General features: G+C 50.0%; 1 protein-coding gene across 2 annotated transcripts in view; it reads left to right on the forward strand.

Moving 5' to 3' along the window:
• Window positions 1-19,776, forward strand: part of PIEZO1 (piezo type mechanosensitive ion channel component 1 (Er blood group)) — a 97,870-nt gene that overhangs the window by 65,774 nt on the left and 12,320 nt on the right. For both annotated transcript variants that reach the window (XM_066636926.1, XM_066636927.1), the window contains exons 11-32: window positions 910-1,007; window positions 1,789-2,049; window positions 2,983-3,094; window positions 3,722-3,900; window positions 4,479-4,627; window positions 4,751-4,930; window positions 5,660-5,757; window positions 6,102-6,265; window positions 7,329-7,505; window positions 8,376-8,501; window positions 9,218-9,418; window positions 9,873-10,077; window positions 10,571-10,675; window positions 11,099-11,252; window positions 12,342-12,585; window positions 12,805-12,901; window positions 13,640-13,808; window positions 14,494-14,583; window positions 15,146-15,225; window positions 16,196-16,267; window positions 18,467-18,567; window positions 19,163-19,250. In XM_066636926.1, coding sequence (XP_066493023.1) covers window positions 910-1,007; window positions 1,789-2,049; window positions 2,983-3,094; window positions 3,722-3,900; window positions 4,479-4,627; window positions 4,751-4,930; window positions 5,660-5,757; window positions 6,102-6,265; window positions 7,329-7,505; window positions 8,376-8,501; window positions 9,218-9,418; window positions 9,873-10,077; window positions 10,571-10,675; window positions 11,099-11,252; window positions 12,342-12,585; window positions 12,805-12,901; window positions 13,640-13,808; window positions 14,494-14,583; window positions 15,146-15,225; window positions 16,196-16,267; window positions 18,467-18,567; window positions 19,163-19,250 — 3,150 coding nt within the window. The remainder of the gene's footprint in view (window positions 1-909; window positions 1,008-1,788; window positions 2,050-2,982; window positions 3,095-3,721; window positions 3,901-4,478; window positions 4,628-4,750; window positions 4,931-5,659; window positions 5,758-6,101; window positions 6,266-7,328; window positions 7,506-8,375; window positions 8,502-9,217; window positions 9,419-9,872; window positions 10,078-10,570; window positions 10,676-11,098; window positions 11,253-12,341; window positions 12,586-12,804; window positions 12,902-13,639; window positions 13,809-14,493; window positions 14,584-15,145; window positions 15,226-16,195; window positions 16,268-18,466; window positions 18,568-19,162; window positions 19,251-19,776) is intronic.

Raw genomic sequence — 19,776 nt, forward strand, 5'->3', positions numbered from 1 at the left:
CAAGTACAGGGGCTGCAAGGGGGGCCCCTTTGGCTTAGTGGTAGAATGTGTGCTTTATACACAGAAGATCAAGGATTGACGACTGCTCTAGGCATGGTGAGGGGGAAACGGAGGTCCCAGAGAGCTGCTGCCAGTCCGTTTGTGGGCACTACTAAGCTAAGTGCATCAAAGAGCAAGTGGCAGCTTCCTATTGCTCAGAGGGAAGTTTGAAAGTATCTGTTGTAGTGTGTGTCTGGGCATGGCCTCTGCCTGAATGGGAGATTGTTAATTTCCTGAGCTCCTTGGAGGAAGAAGAGAATTTAGATATTGCCAGTGTATCATAGAAGGCAAGCAAGACGCACCCATGAAGGTGCTGGTGGTGAGGACACTCTGCTCCCTGTGCTGCAGAAATTACCCTTGACACTGATCATAGACATGGGAGTGTGCCATGTAGTGAGACATTCATTGGGCCTTCTATCAGCCTGGTATCATCTGGGACTGGCCAGACATGAGGCAGTGCCTCCTAGAGGCCAAAGTCACCTTTACAGTCCCTCTGAATCCTCTTGTGCTCCTGGTTGCTCTTGGGCACGAAGATACTTCTTGCACATCCACAGCCCACATCTCTGTGTGCATGCTGCAAGCCCAACTTGGGGAACAGAACAAGAATGGCAGCGGGGAATCTTGCTCAAAAGCAGAGGATTCTCTTCTGAAGGGTCCCTGGGGCCTTCTTGGCTCTGAATTTCCCATGGCTCCTCCTTGGGACACTGGTTGAGAGACAAGTGGATCTTTAAGGCAGGAGGTGAGAGGCACTTGCCTGTCCTTGGGGGGAAAGGGACTTGAGCCTTTCTGTGTGTCTGCCACCGTCCCACCCTCACGTGCCTTTTCTGTTTGCACGATTGAGAGGTGAAACTCTGGATCTCTCCTTTATAGCCAGGAAACAGGACCACCGCAAAGGGAAGTTGCTGCTGCAGTCACTGGGCCATGTTATTATGAACCAGAGTTACGTGTGCGCCCTCATTGCCATGATGGTAAGAGACAAAGGCACAGGGGGTTGTACTGGGTGCATCATAGGGTGGGAGACTACAGCACTACAGATGGTGGGGGAACCATCTTGTTGGTCCAAAGCTGCAGAGTGGGTTAGGACTTACCAAATGTCCCAAAGAAGCGAGCAAGCTTTCAAACATCACAGAACTCTCTTTCAGGTTGGATGTAAAGGAAAGAGGCAAAAAAGGGTGAGGTGGGGGGGAAGAAGGGGGAGAAAGGTGGCAACCCCCCACAGCCTGCAATCTCTAGCAATCCTAAAATAGAATACAGGAAGCATTAAGCAAACATAGCAAGATTGGACTCTGCTGGGTGCACCACAAATTTCAGGATGCCCTATAGGCTCCTGGGATGAAGAAATAAGAGTGACTTTTTCCCACCCCTCTTCTTTTGAAAATCTATTGGTTGCTCAGGTCAGACCCCCAGCATGTGTCCCTTTTGAAGCAGAGAAAAAACACAAGGAGAAGCGCGGCATCCTTTGTATGTTAGCAAAACCAGAGATTAAGTTTAGGTGATGCATGAAGTCCACAGTCAACAGGGACTGAACCGAGTGGTGTTACCAGAGGGCTATGGAAGGGGTAGCATGATCCCCAGAGCTGAGCCCATCTGTAGGTGGCAGAACTGGTCCAGTCACTAGATGCTGGTCTGGACTCAAATCCCGGGGTTTTCGAACGCAACCTGGCTCCAGATGCTGCAAAGGGGTCCCTGGATACAATGTCTTATGTGCTGGGGAATTGAAGGCCACATCCGCTTTGCTTCCCCTTCCAGGTGTGGAGCATCACCTACCACAGCTGGCTGACATTTGTGCTGCTACTCTGGGCCTGTCTCATCTGGATTGTGCGGAACAGGCACCACTTTGCCATGCTTTGCTCCCCCTTCATCCTTCTCTATGGCATCGCCCTCTGCAGCCTGCAGTACATCTGGGGCATGGACCTGGAGCAAGAGCTGCCTACCAAGGTTGGATTCATGCCTTTGGAACAACTGGGATTGGTACGGCCACAGTACCCCTGTCTGTACCTGGGAGCCAAGGTAGGGACTGCCGAGGTGACACCTCTCTCTCTCTCTCTCTCTCTCTCTCTCTCCCTTCCTTCCTTCCTTGCATTTATTTGGAGTTTTGCTGAAAGATTAAATTTCTGCCTACACATATTTTTGTGGCATTTCAAGTGGACTTAAAGGAGTTTGCACCAATGACGTTTGACCCTCCTTCTGCAGCTGCCCAGATGTTCCAGCACAAACAATCCAGATTGCTGGCGGGCTGCACAGCCTGAAATTGGAGGGAGGGGGGAGAGAAAGATAGAGAGCCCCAGTTCTCTGCCATTCCTTAGTTCATGACTTTTAGAGTTTCAGCCCAATTCTGTTTAGTTTGGTGGTTTTTTTTGGTGCTTTTACTTCTGGCAACTTCAGCTGTCAGGTGATATCATTTAAAAAGCACAGTGAGAAGAACACATAACTCCACACAACTGTCAGAATTACAAAATAGTAGTAAAAGTAGCACTAAGGTATATAAAGCTTGGGAAAATAATGCTGGAAGGTAGCTCTGTGGGTACCAGGCAGGCTTCGCTGGGAAGGGAATTCCACCAATGACCAGTCCTAGTTAGTGCAAAATACCAGCTGCTAAATTACTAACTGCAGATTCTAGGCAGTCTTCAAAGGCTGCCCTGTGTGCAAAGCATTGCAGCAGTCAATCCTACAAGTTACTGGAGCACAGACAGCTGTGGACTTGACTGCCCTTATTCAGAAGAGACTGCAGTTGGTGTACCAGCTCAATTGGTGAAAGGGGGCTCTGTGAATCACAGGCCATTTTAGCCTCGAGTAGCAAAGCTGGATCTAGTAGTGTCCCAAAATGAGTACTGCACAGAGACTCCTTGCTCCAGTGTTGGGTGTTCTCAAGAAGAGTCTTGCTTGTTTGCAGGTGTTCTGTTGCATGGTATGTTTGACCCCTCTCCCATCTTTTACTTGTAGCTCCTTTACACCCTGACATTCTGGCTTCTGGTGCGGCAGTTTGTTAAAGAGAAGCTCCTGAAAAAGAAGTACCCCCCTGTTCCCTTGGTGGAGGTGACAGTATCAGATGCAGGTGAGAACCCACAGCCCAAGTCTGGTGGGTCAGGAGTGCTGGGGTTGACCCACCCAGAGCCATTTAGGTTCTGTCCTGCTGTGATGGTGAGATTCATTGTGTTAGTACAATCTCACACCTATGCTTGTACGTTGGGGTTGAATCTGAGCTGGAGCTTACAATGAGAACCTTGTCTTCAGAGCCAGATCTCTCAGACCTGGGAAGTCACAAAGTAAAACTGATGCACCTCTGAGCCTTCCCCCCATGCGACCCCAGAAGCGCATCAGCTTCCACATTAGCAAATACTTCCATCTTGGGAAGGGATGACTTCTGGCAGACTGGAAGTTCTGTACTTTTCCTTTTAGTCCTTCAAATGTTCCAAATTATAGGGGGCGAATTTTCCCCTTCACTTGCACCAGACCTCTGAGGACAGAGATTCTGGGTCCCAATAAATAATTTGGGCCTTGACCCAGAGCAGGTGCAAATGGAAGCCCGTTTTCCCCTAGTAATGCCTTTCCTTCTTGTAGCACCTGCCTTCCAGGTGTATCCCTAGGCACTGGACAGGAGGTCCCAGTTGTTCCAGCTCACCAGGGAATACTGGGACTCAGAAACTTCAATATGGCATTGACATGCTTTCCTTCCTTGCAGGAACAGGCCACAAGCGTGATGTGCTGAAAAGCCTGGGGGCCTTCTTGACTGGCTTCTATGCCAAGTTCTGGATCCTGGTTTGTGCTGGCATGTTCATTGTGGTCAGCTTTGCTGGGCGCCTGGTGGTCTACAAGATTGTCTACATGTTCCTCTTCCTCCTTTGCCTCACCCTCTTCCAGGTTAGACTGAGTTGGAGAGGTGTGGGTAGAGCAGAGCAAAGTATAAGCAAGGTGGCGAGAGAAGGGTGGGAATCCACTGAATCAGACCATTGCTCCATCCAGTCTAGGACTGTTTAGTTCTCCCTGGTGGCAGTTCTTGAGGTCTCAGGAAGGAGCTTTGCATATAATCCTTCTGGTCCTTTTAAGTGGAGATGCTGAGCATTGAACTTGAGACCTCTTGTGTGGAAGGCATGTGTCTTCTGCCACTGAGCTATGGCTCCTCCCTCCAGGGAGAACCCTGCTCCATCATCTTGCACTCAGACTGTGGACCTCTAAGGGCTCAGGGCAAAGCCAATGTAAACTCCTGGATTCACAAATGTCTTCATCTCTTTTCTTTTTGACTGATAGAATATTCCCCCTGATTTGAGAGCTTTTGCACAAATCTTTCTTTTGCTTGGTCAACCTCCCCCCACCCCAATGCTCCTTTTGTTGGGTATGCGTTGGCTGCTCTATAGTTTGAGCTGGATGGTGGGGTATTGCACTGTGCAGACATGCCCCAGTTTTCTCTCCAAAACTATCTGTCCTGGTTTCCTCTGCAGGTATACTACAGTCTCTGGCGGAAGCTCCTGAAGGCCTTTTGGTGGCTTGTGGTGGCCTATACCATGCTGGTCCTCATTGCAGTCTACACCTTCCAGTTTGAGGACTTCCCCATGTACTGGCGAAACTTCACTGGTTTCACTAATGAGCAGTGAGTGAAGTTGTACCCCTGGTACCCCTGGGGGGAGGGCGATAATCACATTGGCAGAGGCTCCTTCAGAGATCTGGGACCTCTTCTAGAAACTCTTTCCTGACTCCGCTTCACTTCAAACAGGCTCGGGGACCTCGGCTTGGAGCAGTTCAGTGTTTCAGAGCTCTTTTCCAGCATCTTCATCCCAGGCTTCTTCCTACTGGCTTGTATCCTTCAGTTGCACTACTTCCACCGCCCTTTCATGCGCATCACTGATCTAGAGCGTGCAACTGTGGCAGGGCTGCATGGCCCGCAAGCACTTGGGTGAGTGATGTCTCTTCCACACTGAGACTGTGTCAGGGCAGGAACGATGGCACCAATAAACCCTGTTCTCTTTGGAGTCAACATTCTGGACTCCTTGGTTCTTTCTGAGGCTGTGATGGAGTGCAGGTTGATGTTGCCAGAGGTACCATTTCAGAATGTCATTGGGGGGGGGGGGGAAGTGTCATAAATAGTCCAGAGCCATCAATGGCAGGGTGGGAACCAGTAAGATGTGAGTGTTACTGTTGGAGTGGGATCAGGGAGAGCCAGGCTTAAATTTACCTTGAGTGCTCAAGGCTCATTGTCAATGGCTAAGGGAATTCCTGCTGAAACTTGGATTTGGTGCACAATAGAATGAGATTTGTACCTTTTGGATTTGGGCAAGTACAAGCTTCCAAGCCTCAAAACTGAATATCTCATTGGGGGCCCGCCCTGAACACCAGCTCAACACAGGCCCCTGACTTTATGGCCAGTTCTGTATTATTTAGCTGAGTAAGATGGATGTAGGTCAGGAATGAGTGAGATGTAGATCAGTGTGCCTGGGGCTGCTAGACCAAATGTTCCAAAGAAAATTGCTCTCTATTTTGTTGTCACTTCTGGGGCCAGAGCGCAGCAGTCCAGGGCCTGTTTCTGGAAAACCAGTGGTTTAAACCCATTGTAACTTGCCCTGTAAGACAGCCAGGCCAGACCAGGCTGGGCTGTTCATTCTATTTGCCATCCCTGTGATTTTAGGAATGAAGAGGCTAGTGGGAGCCAGGGACTGCTGCAGTCTGAGGATGGAGAAGCAGAAGGCCACGCATCCGGAGACGAAGCTGAGGCTGGATCTGAAGGTAGACTGATGACTTGTAATGGGACTGTAGCTCGGTGGTATAGCCCCTGCTTTGTATGTGCATAAGGAACCTTGCTGATCATTTACTTGTAGAGTAAATGTAAAACTGGGGAGCGTATGTGACCTGGTGTGCATGTGCCTACAGTTGATGGCTAAAAACTTCTCTTGGGACTGGAAAGGCCCTTGCCCTTCAAAGGAGCCCGTGTATCCACATTGCTTTCTAACGCGTGCAATCCAAAAGGTTGAGGGGGGGGACCAGAGCTAATGATGCTTTAGGAACAAAAATTCCAGCAAGACCAGATGCCATCAGCTGCTTTAACAGTCCTGCTCTTTCTCCTACCCCAGATGAGGTGCCCAGCAAGTGGGGCCTAGTGCTGGAACGCCTGGTGGTCTTGGGAAGGAAGTTCTCCAATGTCCTCAGCCGCATCCAAGTCTTTGTGGTGCGAGTTCTTGAGTTGCACATCCTGAAGCTGTTGGCTCTCTACATCATCTGGGTGGCACTGAAGGAGGTGAGGTTGCAGAGGAGGGGTGTTTTGTGGACAGGAGGCAGGAAAAAGAGAACCTTCTCTGACACCCGAAAGGAGTGTGGCTCACTGGCCTTCCAGATGCTTCTTGTGGTTCTTTGCTCAGGTGTCTGAAAAGCCCAGGAGCCTTGATGCTGATGTTCTTAATCCTCTCCTGTGCTCTTGCTGTGCCATGTGGGGTTTGCCTCCTCTTTCTCCTTCTCTGATTGCTAAAGATGGGGGAAACTGCTGGTCATGGGGCAGGAGAAGCTGCTATCAGAACACCACCTTCTGGCTGCTGTGGTCTTGACTTAACTGCCCATCACCACACATTGGTGGCTTTTTCAAGCTTTTCTCTGCCATGACATACCTGAGGGGGGCAAGGGGGACAAATGCCCCAGGCGCCAGCCTTGGGGAGGCAGCCCTGTGCCACCATTCACCCCCCATGGCATCCCCCCCAGCGGCACTCAGTTGGCCGGTGTGCCAATCTGAGGGCTACCCCCTGAGGGCCTTTCCCCCAGAGCCTCGCTGGTCCTCAGAAGGCATTCAAAGCACATAAAAATGTCACTTCCAATTTCCTCTGTGAAACTGGAAATGATTTTTTTCAGCCCTCTGAGGGCTTTGCAAGGCCTTCAGAGGGTTTGGGAGGCTGCATAAAGCCTCCCCAGGCCTCCATATGGGAGGCATGGGGAGGGACCGGTGGGGGGGTTGCAGCCTGGCTGGTGGGGGGTGGCAGCTTGTGGTTGTGGCTCTAGCAGCACCTGGACCAGGATCGCCAATGGCCAGTTGTGTTAATTTTTTGACTTGTTTTTTATTTATTGTGTGGGTTTATTTTCTGTGAACCACCTTGGAGACCCTTTGTGGGTGAAAGGAAGAATATACATGTAGTTAGTAATAAATAATAATCATAACATGAGGGCTAGAAACTTGTTTTTTTAAACCAGAGGGATCTGGTGTTGCCAAGCAACCAAACTGTGCACCATATTACCTCTACGTTGCAAGTGTGACAGCCATAAAACTCTGCAGTAGCCAATAGCTCTCCATTCTCTCTGTCTCTCCTCTTGCTCAGGTGTCAGTGATGAATTTCCTGCTGGTGGTGTTGTGGGCATTTGCTCTGCCCTATAGCCGCTTCCGCCACATGGCCTCCTGCCTGTCCACGATCTGGGTCTGCATCATCATTGTCTGCAAGATGCTGTATCAGCTGAAGATTGTCAACCCCCAGGAGTACGCCACCAACTGCACTGAGGTGTGGGCCCAAAACACTGTCTGTGGGTTGGGGCGTGGGGGTGGTGGTGAGGAACTCTATAACGACAGTAAAGAGCCAGAGAGTAAGTGGGTGGGGGAACAGCCAGCGACATCAAGACCATCAATTCTGAAACAGTTGTAGGGTGGCAAACCTCAAACTTAGGGGATGGTTCTCAAAGCAAAGTTGGTCACCTCATAACCTTAAGAAGCTACAGATTAGGCATTTTCCACCACTGCCTGGGGATATTTTCATTTCCTTTGAACGTGAAAGGAAGTCAACCACAAGTGCAACAGCAGGAAGGACTGTGATGCAACTACATAAAATGGCCCTTTGTCAAGAACCTTTTTAGTGGGATTTGCAGCATGTGCTGGGAAGGGAAGTTCCATAATCCCTTGCACTGAAAGAGTCAACTGGTGTTAAGGAGGCTATGTTTTGTGCTTTTGCTTTTGAGTTTGGGCACTGAGTTTTCATTCTATCATTTAGGGCGCAATCCTAACTGACTTTCCAGCACCAAGATAAGGCCCATGCAGCTTTGTGGTAAGGGAACAAACATTCCCTTACCTTGAGGAGGCCTCTATGAGTGCCCCCCACCCCAACTTCAGGATGCAGCACACGTTCCATTGGCACAGCTGTGCCAGTGCTGGAAAGTGGGTTAGGATTTTGGGCCTCAATCTTTCAAGTCCACTTGGAGTTTCTAACCAAGGGGCAGCATAGACATGTCCTTAAAAAAAAAAAAGTGTTTTGAACGCTAACAGCATATAAATTTGAACCGTACCCTAACATATAATAGCATGTTATAATTATATAAAATACAATAACATATGAAAAAGGATTATAGCATGTCAATTATAACTTTTGCTTGCTCGCTAGCCTCAGCCCAACAGCACTAACCTTCTGCCGGAGGAGATTGGCAACTCAACGCTCTACCTGGGTCCTGTTGACCCGGCCAATTGGTTTGGCATCCGCAAGGGGTTTCCCAACCTGGGCTACATTCAGGTGAGTAAATGCTCCATTGTGGTGCCTCCCCTTTTCTTTCTTTTCTGAGGAGCAATTTGCAGATGGTTGGTTGGGCACAAAGGGAAGACTGGCTCGTGCAGTCGTTTTGATACAATTAAGCCCTGCTTCTGGGCTACATCCTGTGGGTGCCCGATTGTAGATGTCCAAGATAGATCCAGGTTGCACTAGGCTAGTTTCTTGTGGTCCATTTCAATACGGAAAAGTCACAGTGAGGTCATATGTACTTTCCTGACCCCAAGTCTTTGTAGCCTTGTGATTGAGTGCACCGTAACATGGCAGCATCTGGGATTTATCATGTTAAAAACAAATTGTCTATCGGAGGGAGTTATTTAGTTGACTTTGTACTGTGTCATTCACAAAATACAATATGGTGAAATTTGCCAAAAATGGTTGGTTGGCAGCCTTCAGTCTCGAAAGACTATGGTATAAGCCTACAGCACCCAGTATTCCCAGGCGGTCTCCCATCCAAGTACTAACCAGGCCTGACCCTGCTTAGCTTCCAAGATCAGATGACATAATCATGTTGAAAGGTGACCTTGCGCTGCGAAGCAGGGATGGGCCATGGGACTTCTCTGCTCCACGCCAGTTGGAATCTAACATCCCAGTTTACATGTGAGGTTTGCTACATGGCAGGCTTTTGCTCTTCTCCTGTCTCTGCCTTCCCCAGTTCATCTTGTCCCCCTTGCTTCCCTCAGAACCACCTGCAAGTTCTTGTGCTGCTGGTCTTTGAGGTCATTGTGTACCGGCGGCAGGAATACTACAGAAGGAAACACCAGCTGATCCCTCCACCCACCCAGACTATCTTTGAGGACGGAACTCGCCAGAACTTGGACAAAGGCTTGCTGAACTGTGCTAAGTACTTCATCAACTACTTCTACTACAAGTTTGGCCTGGAGGTGAGAAGGAGCTCCCCAGTCTGCTGGGTGTGCAAATATCTTTGGCCAATAGGGCAGGGTCACCTGTCAGTTGGTGGAAAACACTTTTCTCCTTGCAACAACCCTGTGGGGTAGTTTTGGCTAAGAGATGGTGACTGCCTGAGGCCACCCAGCGAGCTTCACGGCTGAATAAGGATTTGCTGTATCCCCAATGCTGTTCCAACACTTTTTTAGGAGAAGGAGAAGGTGGGATAGCAAATAGAGAGATGTAGTAGATGCTGGGAGCTGGATGTGTGGAATGGGATGCCAAGAAGGTTGAGTACTTGGTGGTAAAGTTTCCTGCTGATTTCCAAAAGGAGCTTCTCTGGCAATTTCAGACCCCCTGTGTCCCCACCAACTTTAGAGTTCACCAATTCTGGAGCTTCCCCATTCTTCGGCTCCCTCTGACTTCTGCTCTCCTTTCCTGTCTGCGCAGATCTGTTTCCTGATGACAGTGAATGTGATTGGCCAGCGCATGAACTTCATGGTCATCTTTCATGGCTGCTGGTTGGTTGCCATCCTGACACGCCGCCAGCGCAGTGCCATTGCCAAACTCTGGTCCAAATACTGTCTCTTCCTGGCTCTCTTCCTGATATTCCAGTACCTCCTGTGTATTGGCATCCCTCCTGTGCTCTGTATCGGTAAGTTATAGCCTTTGCTGCTTTGCATGGACCTAGGAACAAGGTTTCCTCTGAGCTGTGACTCAGCTTCTTCTAGACCTTTCAGAGTGATATTCTGAAGGTGGAATTTACACATTCTCTCTCTCTCTCTCTCTCTCTCTCTCTCTCTCTCTCTCTCTCTGAGTGAGTGAGTGAGTGAGTGAGTGAGTGAGAGAGAGAGAGAGAGAGAGAGAGAGAGAGCCCCCTGAAGTAATACATTTCTGTAATTTTTTCAGTGGCTTTTTGTTATCATAAATGCAACAGGTTTGGCTACAGAGTTTCTTCGTATCTCTTTTTTCAGTGATTTTACCCTTATAAATGTGTTGTGGTTCTCCACAGAACCTGGGGGGGGGGGGGCTGCCTTTCTATGACCGTTTAGCCACAAAAACATTGCTAAGGTTTTTCACCTGGAGAGGAAGAGTGAAAGCATTCCTTTGTTGACCGCTGTCTGGTTTTTCTCTCTTTCCTTCCTCAGACTACCCTTGGAGATGGAGTCATGCCATCCCCATCAACTCTGTCCTCATAAAGTGGATGTACTTTCCAGACTTCTTCATGAAACCCAATTCTATCAATCTCATGAGTAAGTACTTTGAAACTGGGCCCTTGCTCTTCTCTTGGGACATCAGAATTTTCAGCGTCATGTGTAGCTCCCCCCCACCCTTATCCTGGCAGGCATGAGCAAATTAAGTTATGCACAGTAAGCAAATTCATAAACAAATGTGCTGAATTCATAGTGGCTGCAAAATTCAGTGTTTTCTTGGGGTACAAATGTAATCTCTCTGCCCTTCACTCAATGTGGCTAATGGGGCTCTTGCTTCTGGGAGCTGCTGAGATTCAGCACCAGGAACAGCTTCCAGGATGGAGCATGAAGACTGTGCCACCTGGAAGGAGGAGATAGTCTAGGCCCTGTCCCTTGGGTTCTACCCCCTTCTGCAAAGGAAGGACCTCTGCCTGCCAGGTTGCATGTCTGATGCCTTTTTCCCCTCCTCTTTGCTTTCCACAGCTGACTTCCTCCTCCTGCTCTGTGCCTCACAGCAGTGGAAAGTATTTGTGGATGAGCAGACTGAGGAGTGGGTGCGATTGGCTGGTGACAATGCAGAGCTGCTCAGACCACTGGAGGAGAATCCAAACCCGGTGCCCAACTTCATCAATTGCAGGTATAGTGGTATCTAGCTGGTTTGAAAAGTAGCCCACTGGTAGTCATTTTTAAAAAAAAATTTTTTGGCTCAATCTGAATGGTAATGGGAAGTGTCAACTTGGAATATATTCAGGGGTTGATAGCATGAGCCACAACACCCTCCAGAACTGGGGAATGGTATTTGTTCATTAAGCTGGCTGATTCATATGGTTACAGGGCCTCCAAGAGGAATTCTATCAAGGGGTACAAAGTTTCTTTTGTGGCCCTTTTTAAAGCAGGAGGGGGAGACAGAGCAGGGGAGGGTGGCAACAGCAAAAAGTATTTGGAATCCAGGTCTATCAAGCTTCCCGATGTGGAGCCCAGGTCTACCTGCCTGCATTGCATTGGCAGCTAGATTCAGTAATACGGAAAACCAGACACACAACTAAGTCTCTCAGATCTTTTAAATACAGAAAATGAGCATCATCTTATTTAGGCTCACACTAGAATGGATAGTGTCCTGTGTGCACCAAAACGTACTTCTGCAGCAGCTGTAGTCTCTCATCTGAGCTCCTACAAGCTGCTTCATGGCAGGTGGATCCACAAGCCAAGATGCTCCTGTAGCAGGCCAGTTTCCTCCCAGATTTGATACTCTGTAGAAGAGTGTCATGTTTGCATTCCCCGGCCTGGCATGTAAGGTTTGTGGCAGCAACTGCCATCATATGACCTGTAGTAGCGTCCCCAGTATCCTGTGTGGGCAGTGAGTCTGGTTGAGATAGGAAAACGTAGGATCCCAGGAAATTCCTGGACCCCCTCCTTTGGCTCCTGGGCCCCCTTTTTGACCCTAGGCTGGGGTACAAATTACCCCCTGCAACCCCCCTCTCATGGACCCTGGTTAAGCACCTGTAAAGCTGTCTTGGTCATGTACACCTGATTAGATGGCTCTAAAAGTGGATTAGACAAGTGCATGGGGAAAAGTTGTCCTGCCTTATTGCTGGATGGAATCTCCATGTACAGGGGAGGTCTAACTCAGAATCTCAGTGGCTGGGAGCAGTGGCAGGCCCTGACATACCTGCTTTGGGTCTCACCAGCAGGGCTCTTCTCATGCTCTCCCTCTCTTCCTGCCCAGGTCTTACTTGGACATGCTGAAGGTGTGCGTGTTCCGTTACCTCTTCTGGTTTGTGCTGGTCATTGTCTTTGTCGCGGGTGCCAACCGCATCAGCATCTTTGGCCTGGGCTACCTGCTGGCCTGTTTCTACCTGTTGCTCTTTGGTACTGCTCTTTTGCGCCAAACCCTCAAGTACCGCCTGCGGTTGTGGGACTGCCTCATCCTCTATAACGTCACCGTCATTATCGCCAAGAACATGCTCTCGGTAGGGACCGTGGGGTGGAAGGCCGTCGCATGGGGAGCTTTTCAGTGCTCTGCAGAGCCCTTCTCCAGAGCCTGCAAGAGCAGGGTGATGATGAAAGCCTACTGCAGGCTTGAGTATCTCCAGCCCCGCTCCGTGCAATGTGTGGGCCTTTGTTTGGAATCAGCATGGTTGTGCCTGCCTTAGTGACAGTTTCATTTAAAAAAAATTCTTTCCTGCCAGCTCCTGTCCTGTGTCTTTGTTCAGCAAATGCAACAGAGGTTCTGTGGTGTCATCCAACTCTTCAGCCTGGCTTGCACCGTCAAAGGCTACTATGACCGTGAGTATCCTGGCAGACAGTGACGAGGACATCCTGCCCTTATTAGTGAACAGCATGCCGATTTTCAGGATGATATGCCCCACTTCCCATTGTTCTCTGTTTTATAAATCACTCACTCTCTCATCAGATAAAGTTTTATATTTGCTTAATAATTAAAATAAATTTTTTTAAAGAGAGAAAGTGGATAGGACGGGGGTAGTTATGAAGTTCCTACATAAAGAAAGACTTGAATCAGGATGAAAAGAAAAAAGAAGGGGAGCTCTGCTCTATGTTGTGGATCTATCTGTTGAGCCCCCAGCTTCCTGCACTGACAAACCAAATGCCTTTTGGAGGGCATGAAGGCCTTAGCTGTCCTCCCATGTAGCCATCTGCTGCCAGTATTCAGAGGTAGACTGCTTCCGAACATGGAAGTTCTTCCTAGCCATTATAGCTAATTATCAGTGATAGTCCTCTCCTCCTCTGCCTTCTCCATGAATTTCGTCTAATGCTCTTTAAGAACCATCTAAACCAGTGGCCATTGTCAATCTTGTGGCAATGATCTTGTGGCAATGAAATGAACTCCACACGTTGGCCAAGCATTGTGCAGGAAGAGGAGCTTCCTGTTTGATTGTCCTGATTTGATGGCCAGTTACTTTTACTGAGTGATCCTGAGACCTAGAATTAGGTCTCAGTGTAGGGGGGGGGGGGAACGACTCCTGCTATAAGCCGCTGAGCCACCCCATTCCTCTTCCTTGCCAGCCAAGGATCTGGAGAAGAACCAGGACTGTGCACTGCCTGTAGAGGAGGCCGGCATCATCTGGGACAGCATCTGCTTCTTCTTCTTGCTCCTGCAGCGAAGGGTCTTCCTCAGCTACTACTTCATGCATGTTGCAGCAGACCTCCAGGCCTCAGCCCTGCAAGCCTCCAGGTGGACAAGGAGGGGGGATTATGCTGCTTTGGGGGGAGGAGCAATACTGGGGATGCTATGGATACGATCTATGTCCACTTGTTGCAGTTTTGCAAGGAATCTGGGGGATGGCATCATAGATTGCGTGGCAGGAGCCCCTTCAGGGTGACTTGGGGCCCCCATGAAGGCATAAAAACAGCCCTGCTGGATCAGGCCAAGGCAAATCCATCCCACCCAGTACTCCACTTTCTACAGTGGCTGGCCAGTCCTGACGGCCGCTGGCCTCTTTTCTTGTCACTCCCCATTAAGCAGTAGACTGCTACCGAACATAGAGGTTCCAGGTAGCCTGGATCTCCCCTCCATGGATTTATGTAATGCCTTTTTATGCCGTTCAAGTCTTGTGGCTTTGAGTAAATTGTGTGGCAGTGAGTTATTTTCACAAAACGTGGAGGAGTCTGGTCTGCCTGACTCTCTTGCCTTGGGTGACCTCAAGCTTCTCCTCTCTCTCATTCTCTCTCTCCCCACTTTCTCTACTTTGAGCCTCTAATCATTCTTCCTCCACCCCTCACGTGGTCATTTTGAAAAGTTCAGGCTACCCAGTATGAATATGGGGTGGGAGTGGGGGGGAGGTAGAGTACAGGAGGATGTGTTGAATGGGGCCTGCTCCTTGTCTCAGCGTTTTGTTCCCTTTGGCTCTTCTTCACAGGGGCTTTGCCCTTTTCAAGGCCAGGGTGCTGAAGAGAATGAGCTCCCATCGCCAGGCAGAGAAGAAGTCCTTGGTCCAGCTGAAGCGACAGTGAGTCCTGTGGCTGGCGAGGAACTCAAAGCACGTCCTTGCTTAGAAGCTGAGGGTGGGGTGTGCCCTGGGCTGGAGGCTGATCACACTGCAGTAGCGAAGATCCACTCCGAGTTCCTTAGACAAAGCTGAGACAGATCTCATGAGTGAGATGGAATTGAACGCGTGGGGAAGGCGTCACACCTGTGGGAATCTAAATGAAAAAGCTGCAGGGACATCTTAGGGAACATCGCACCCCTTGCCCGCCAGAGATGACTGCCAGATGACTCTCTGGCCCCTCTAAAGCCCCGATGCAATAGATAAAATTGCCAGCTCCTCACCATCCCCAACTGGACACCAGTTGCAGACTGGAGAAGGGGCCACAGTGTAAAGTGGGACTTGGTCAACTTGTGGGATCTCTGGGGACATATATTCTTGGAGAAGGAACATCCTCTTGGACCCCCTGGGAAAAGTAGTAGTGAATGGGTGGGATTTCTTTGCCTCCTTGTCCCAGGGATGGGGGGTCTGATAGGCAGGCACACAGTGCTGCACTCTCTTCTTCAACGTGGTGTTGTGTCCACAGGATGGAGCGAATCCGAGCCAAACAGGAGAAGTATCGCTTGGGGCAGCTTGCAGCGGAGTCTGAAGAGACCGAGGAACCAGGTACAAAGTGGCTCTTGGGGCTGGGGACGGGGTTGAGTATGGCTACCATTCAGTATGATGGAAGCCCTCCTACAAATGTGTGGTTTTGCCCCCTGCCCAGCATCACTTCCATTGTCCCCCACAAATAGTGGAGCCACTGTCCCACTCCAACCTGCAGGCTCTTTAGAGGAGACCCAGTTTGAGGTGAGAGCAGTTGCTCCTTGTTCTTCTGCACCTGTGTGGACCGGGAAGTCTGCATCATTCCCACTAATTTGTAATTAGCCTGAGGAACCCATTGCCACAAGATATGGTGCTATCCTTTCATATAAGCAACTTTTCATCCTAAGTAATAGTCTCCCTTTTCAGTGACAATTGGGATTTTGACTCCCAGGTGCTGGAGATTCAGAACCGGAGCTGGATGTACACCCCAGAATCCTTGCATTACCCCCACCACACACACACACACACACACACACACACACACACACTGTTTATACTACTTTGTTGTTCCCTACTTTGCTTCTCCTGACCTCCACCCAATGTGCCACATTTTATGCAACACTTTTACAAAATGCAGCAGGATTTTTATTGTATGTATGCTCACAAACATACAATAGTATGTAGTTCAACAACAACCCTGTACGTTAGGTGAGGCAGAGAGAAAGTGACTGGCCCATGGTCACCCAGGAAGCTTCAAGGCTGAGCAGGGATTTGACCCTGGATCTTCCAGGTCTAAGCCCAACTCCCAAACCACTACACCATCCTAGCTCCTCTGTTTCTATTATATAGCTGGAGGCAATGAAGCCCAGAGGTGGTCCCTACAGGGAGGTTGTGGCAACAGTAGGAGTTCTTCTCTCTCCTCACTGCTACTTGTGGACTCATGGAAGGGATTTGGGTGGTAGGGCGCAGTGCCACAGAGTCAGCAGGCAGCTGAGTCCCCTTGCCTGTCCTCAAGCGTATCCCTCATGCTTGCTTGTGCCCCATTCCACAGAGGCCAGTGCCAAGAAGGACCCTTCCCACCAGAGGAAGGACTGGTGGCGCCCCTGGCTGGACCATGCCACAGGTACCCCCCTGCCCTGTCATGGAGGTTCTCGTGGGTATACTAACCCTGCCTCATCTTGCTCTGGAACAGCCTTCTAACTCCACTGGTGTGGGGCCATTGCTAACCTCAACAATCTTGGGGTGTCACGCCTGGCCCTTCCACTCTGCATGCCTCTCTTCTCATCCTCACTAGTCTGGAGACTTCTCTCATGACTCTGTCTTGGAAAGGGGTTCTCTTACTGTTATGAAACCTTTCGTACATGTGCCTCTGTACGCCATCCATGTACTTCTGGGGGATATCTGGGAGTCTTCCTCCATCCACTCCTTTTAATAATGCTTTGGAAACATCACAACTACAAGAACCATCTGTTGACAGATTGCTCCAAGAACTCAGAGATCTTTGAGCTCTTCTGAATGCTGGAGGGGAGGGGTGGTCATGATTGTGCCTAGCTTGCTGCTCCCAAAGTGTGGAGGGTCGGGGGGGGGGGAGCAGGTGCTGCTTTCCAAGGGCAGGAGCTGCATGTCAGTCATTAAAAAGGGTCCATTGCTCAGGAACGGGGATGCCTTGCACGCAGAAGATCCAGGTTCAGCATCAGGCAGTGTCTTCAGTGGAACAGTTGGGTGGCAGATGATGGAAAAGAGGCTCTGCCTGGAGAAGACCAGTGGTCTCTGCTCCGTCTAAGGCAGCCTCGTGGATGCAACAGCCTGCAGGGTTGTCAAATTGCAAGAACGGAAAGCAGAAGGACATGAAGCATGAGCTTGTGTGCAGAGCAAAGAGGTCAGGTGCTGGGTCTGCATGAATGGAGACAAGCAGCAGTCACCGGATGCTTCTGTGAGGCTTGTTGTGGAGTGCTCATGGCAGAGTGCAAGTTGCATCTCAGTTGGCCTTTGACCTTTCTTCTGTAGTTGAAGAGTTGTACAGGATGATCTTCTCTGCTTTTCTTCCTGCGCTCAGGACCGCGTTCAGTTGAGGGCAGCCCAGAGTCACCTACTCCACTTTCCAGAAAGGAAGTAACCTCTCCTCCTCCTAAGGTGGTCAGAGGCTCTGTGGGGCGGAGCGGCCACTATCGTGGTAACGTCCGCATGAACCAAGCAGTTCAGGAATGGTTGTGTGTGTGTGTGTGTGTGTGTGTGTGCTTTTGCAGCCCCTCCCATAATTCCTCTTCCTCCAGAGCAACAATGCCATTGAATCCATGCCATCAAGACCTCCGCAGGGGAAACTGTAGCCACAAGAGGATGCTCTTTCCTTGTATCCTTCTGGGGCATGGTGTCTGAGAACTGCAACCTCTCCACAAAGTGGAGATGTGAAGCCACAGAAAATGCAGTATAGGCTTTATGTTCTTCATTGGATTCTGCCATGGTTTCATTGCATAGGGAGAGAGAGAGAGGGGTGGTATCCAGCCAACCACAAGCAAGGGAAGTGGAGGAGGGGAAGGGAGTGAGACTTTTTCCCTTCATTAATGTCCTTCCATACTGCCTTGTTGTGAATTAACATAAAAGCAGTTTACAGCATAAAAACATGAAAAGGAAAAAATGCCAAGGAGTAAACATGGATCAGTCAAAATGTTGAAACCAGACAATGTGAACATGAAACCAGTATAGCTTCCAAGAAAAGGAGCAGCAGTGTTTGTAAAAGTACCATGACCTCAAAACATCTGCAGACAAGGAAGTCCTGACTGTAAAAGATATGGCAAATTGAGTCCTTGCCAGTGCCTGAGCTTCATAAGAGTGGGAGTCAGGCATATGGAACTGGGGAGGGCACTGCAGAGCTGGGACACGCTGGCAAAGGAACACAGTTGGTCCTTGGTTGTTTCCCACCTCGCAGGGGGCAGGAACCAGAAAAAGGACATCCCCAGTATTTGGCACAACAAGAGTGTAACCCAAATTCATGTATTGAGCAAAGGGCTGGACTTGATGACCTTCAAGATCCTTTCCAACTCTAATCTTCTGTGATTCCTTTCTCCCCAGTCTGAAGCCAGGCTTGGAACTCTGAGGGTCTTTCCATGCTCCCTGGCCTCAATGTGTGGAGCAGCAATAGGGCAGCTCCCAGTATCTGCACGAAAACACTCTCTTTTGGCTTGTCTTAACTCACACGTCTCTTAGACCCTTTTCCTGCATGTTTCTGCTCCAAAGGAGCCACTCACCTCTCACAGCTGTGGCTGGAGGGAAGCGGGGAGAGAAAAGGACACTGTCTGACACTGTTTTTGGGGGATGGTTTCAGTGCTGCACTCTGGAGATTATTACTTGTTTGAGACGGACAGTGAGGAGGACGAGGAGTCGGTCGTGGAGGATCAGAAGCCACCAAAGCAGAGCGCCTTCCAGGTAAGTGGGGGAGGTTAGAGGTAGTTCCCCCAAGGCCTGGACAGGGAGGAGCAGGGAGGGGAGGTGACTTGGCTGGAAGGAGAGAGATCTGGAGAGTCGGACCTTGAACTCTAGCATGCCAAGTGATGGGAGGTGCTGGTCCACCTGCTCGTCTTGCAGCAGAAGAAGCCTTTCGGTCTTCTGTCACCATAGACAAGCACATGCTGTGCTGTGGCGTGAAGCAGGCTTGTCCTTTCCTCCCCGTCCTGATAAATCTGATTATTCATGAGTGTGGGAAACTCTCTGAAGGTGCACCAAGGGCTCTCTGGGCTGTCTTGACTGCAGTTATTTTAGGGCTGTTCCTTGAACCCCAAAATGTTTTCCAAGAAAAGCTCTCGATTCCTGAGCTAGTGTCCCTTTGGGAATCACATGCATGCTGTAACCTGGTTTGGCTCACGGTTGAGTCACCCCATCGAATCTGAATCGCCAACCTGTTAAAATTCCTTGACTGGGCCTCTCCCATAAGTACCCTGGGGTGCTGGTTTCTATGCTGCTGAGTGACGTCCTGTTCTTCCCCCCCTCCCCAACTTCTCTCCTTTTTGTCTCCTGGTTCCAGCTGGCCTATCAAGCTTGGGTGACCAATGCCAAGTCAGCACTGCATGAGCGACAGCGGCAGGAGGCAGAGATTCAGGAGGCAGAAGAAGGCAGGTTCCTCTGTCCATTGGCTCCGGTGACCTTTCCCCTTCCCCAAGTTCGGTCCCACCCCACTTGCTGGGCTGGGCAGCAGCAGTGCCTCCAAACCAGCACCAAGTTGCTGCTGGCACCATGTTGCAGAGGGCCTCCTCTTGAAAGGGACCCAAGTTACAGGTTGTGGGCGACAAGTGCTGTGAATGGGTGGGGGGTGTTTGACCAGGGTTGGGCCACAGAGCAGACCTGGTGGTTTGGTTCTGGGGATTGCAGGAGTTGGTTATCAGTCTAAGTGGGTCAAAGCCAATCTAGGGTCAGCATCTGAAGGAATGGGAGCTCAGGCAGCCTCCATCCATTGGAAGCCAAGTCACTCGGACTGGAGTGTGAAGTTGCAGGGTGGGGATTTGTGGGACTTGGGAGAGCAAGGACTGCCCTGGAAGGTCAGGTGCCTGGATGCCCAGACAAGCTGGTCTTGCAGCCATGGTGATGCCCTCTAATTACAGAGCTCAGCCACTCAAGCTTGCCATAGGACCAGTGTGCAGG

The sequence above is a fragment of the Tiliqua scincoides genome, chromosome 9 (genome assembly GCF_035046505.1).
Source record: "Tiliqua scincoides isolate rTilSci1 chromosome 9, rTilSci1.hap2, whole genome shotgun sequence".
Taxonomy (NCBI): Eukaryota; Metazoa; Chordata; class Lepidosauria; order Squamata; family Scincidae; genus Tiliqua; species Tiliqua scincoides.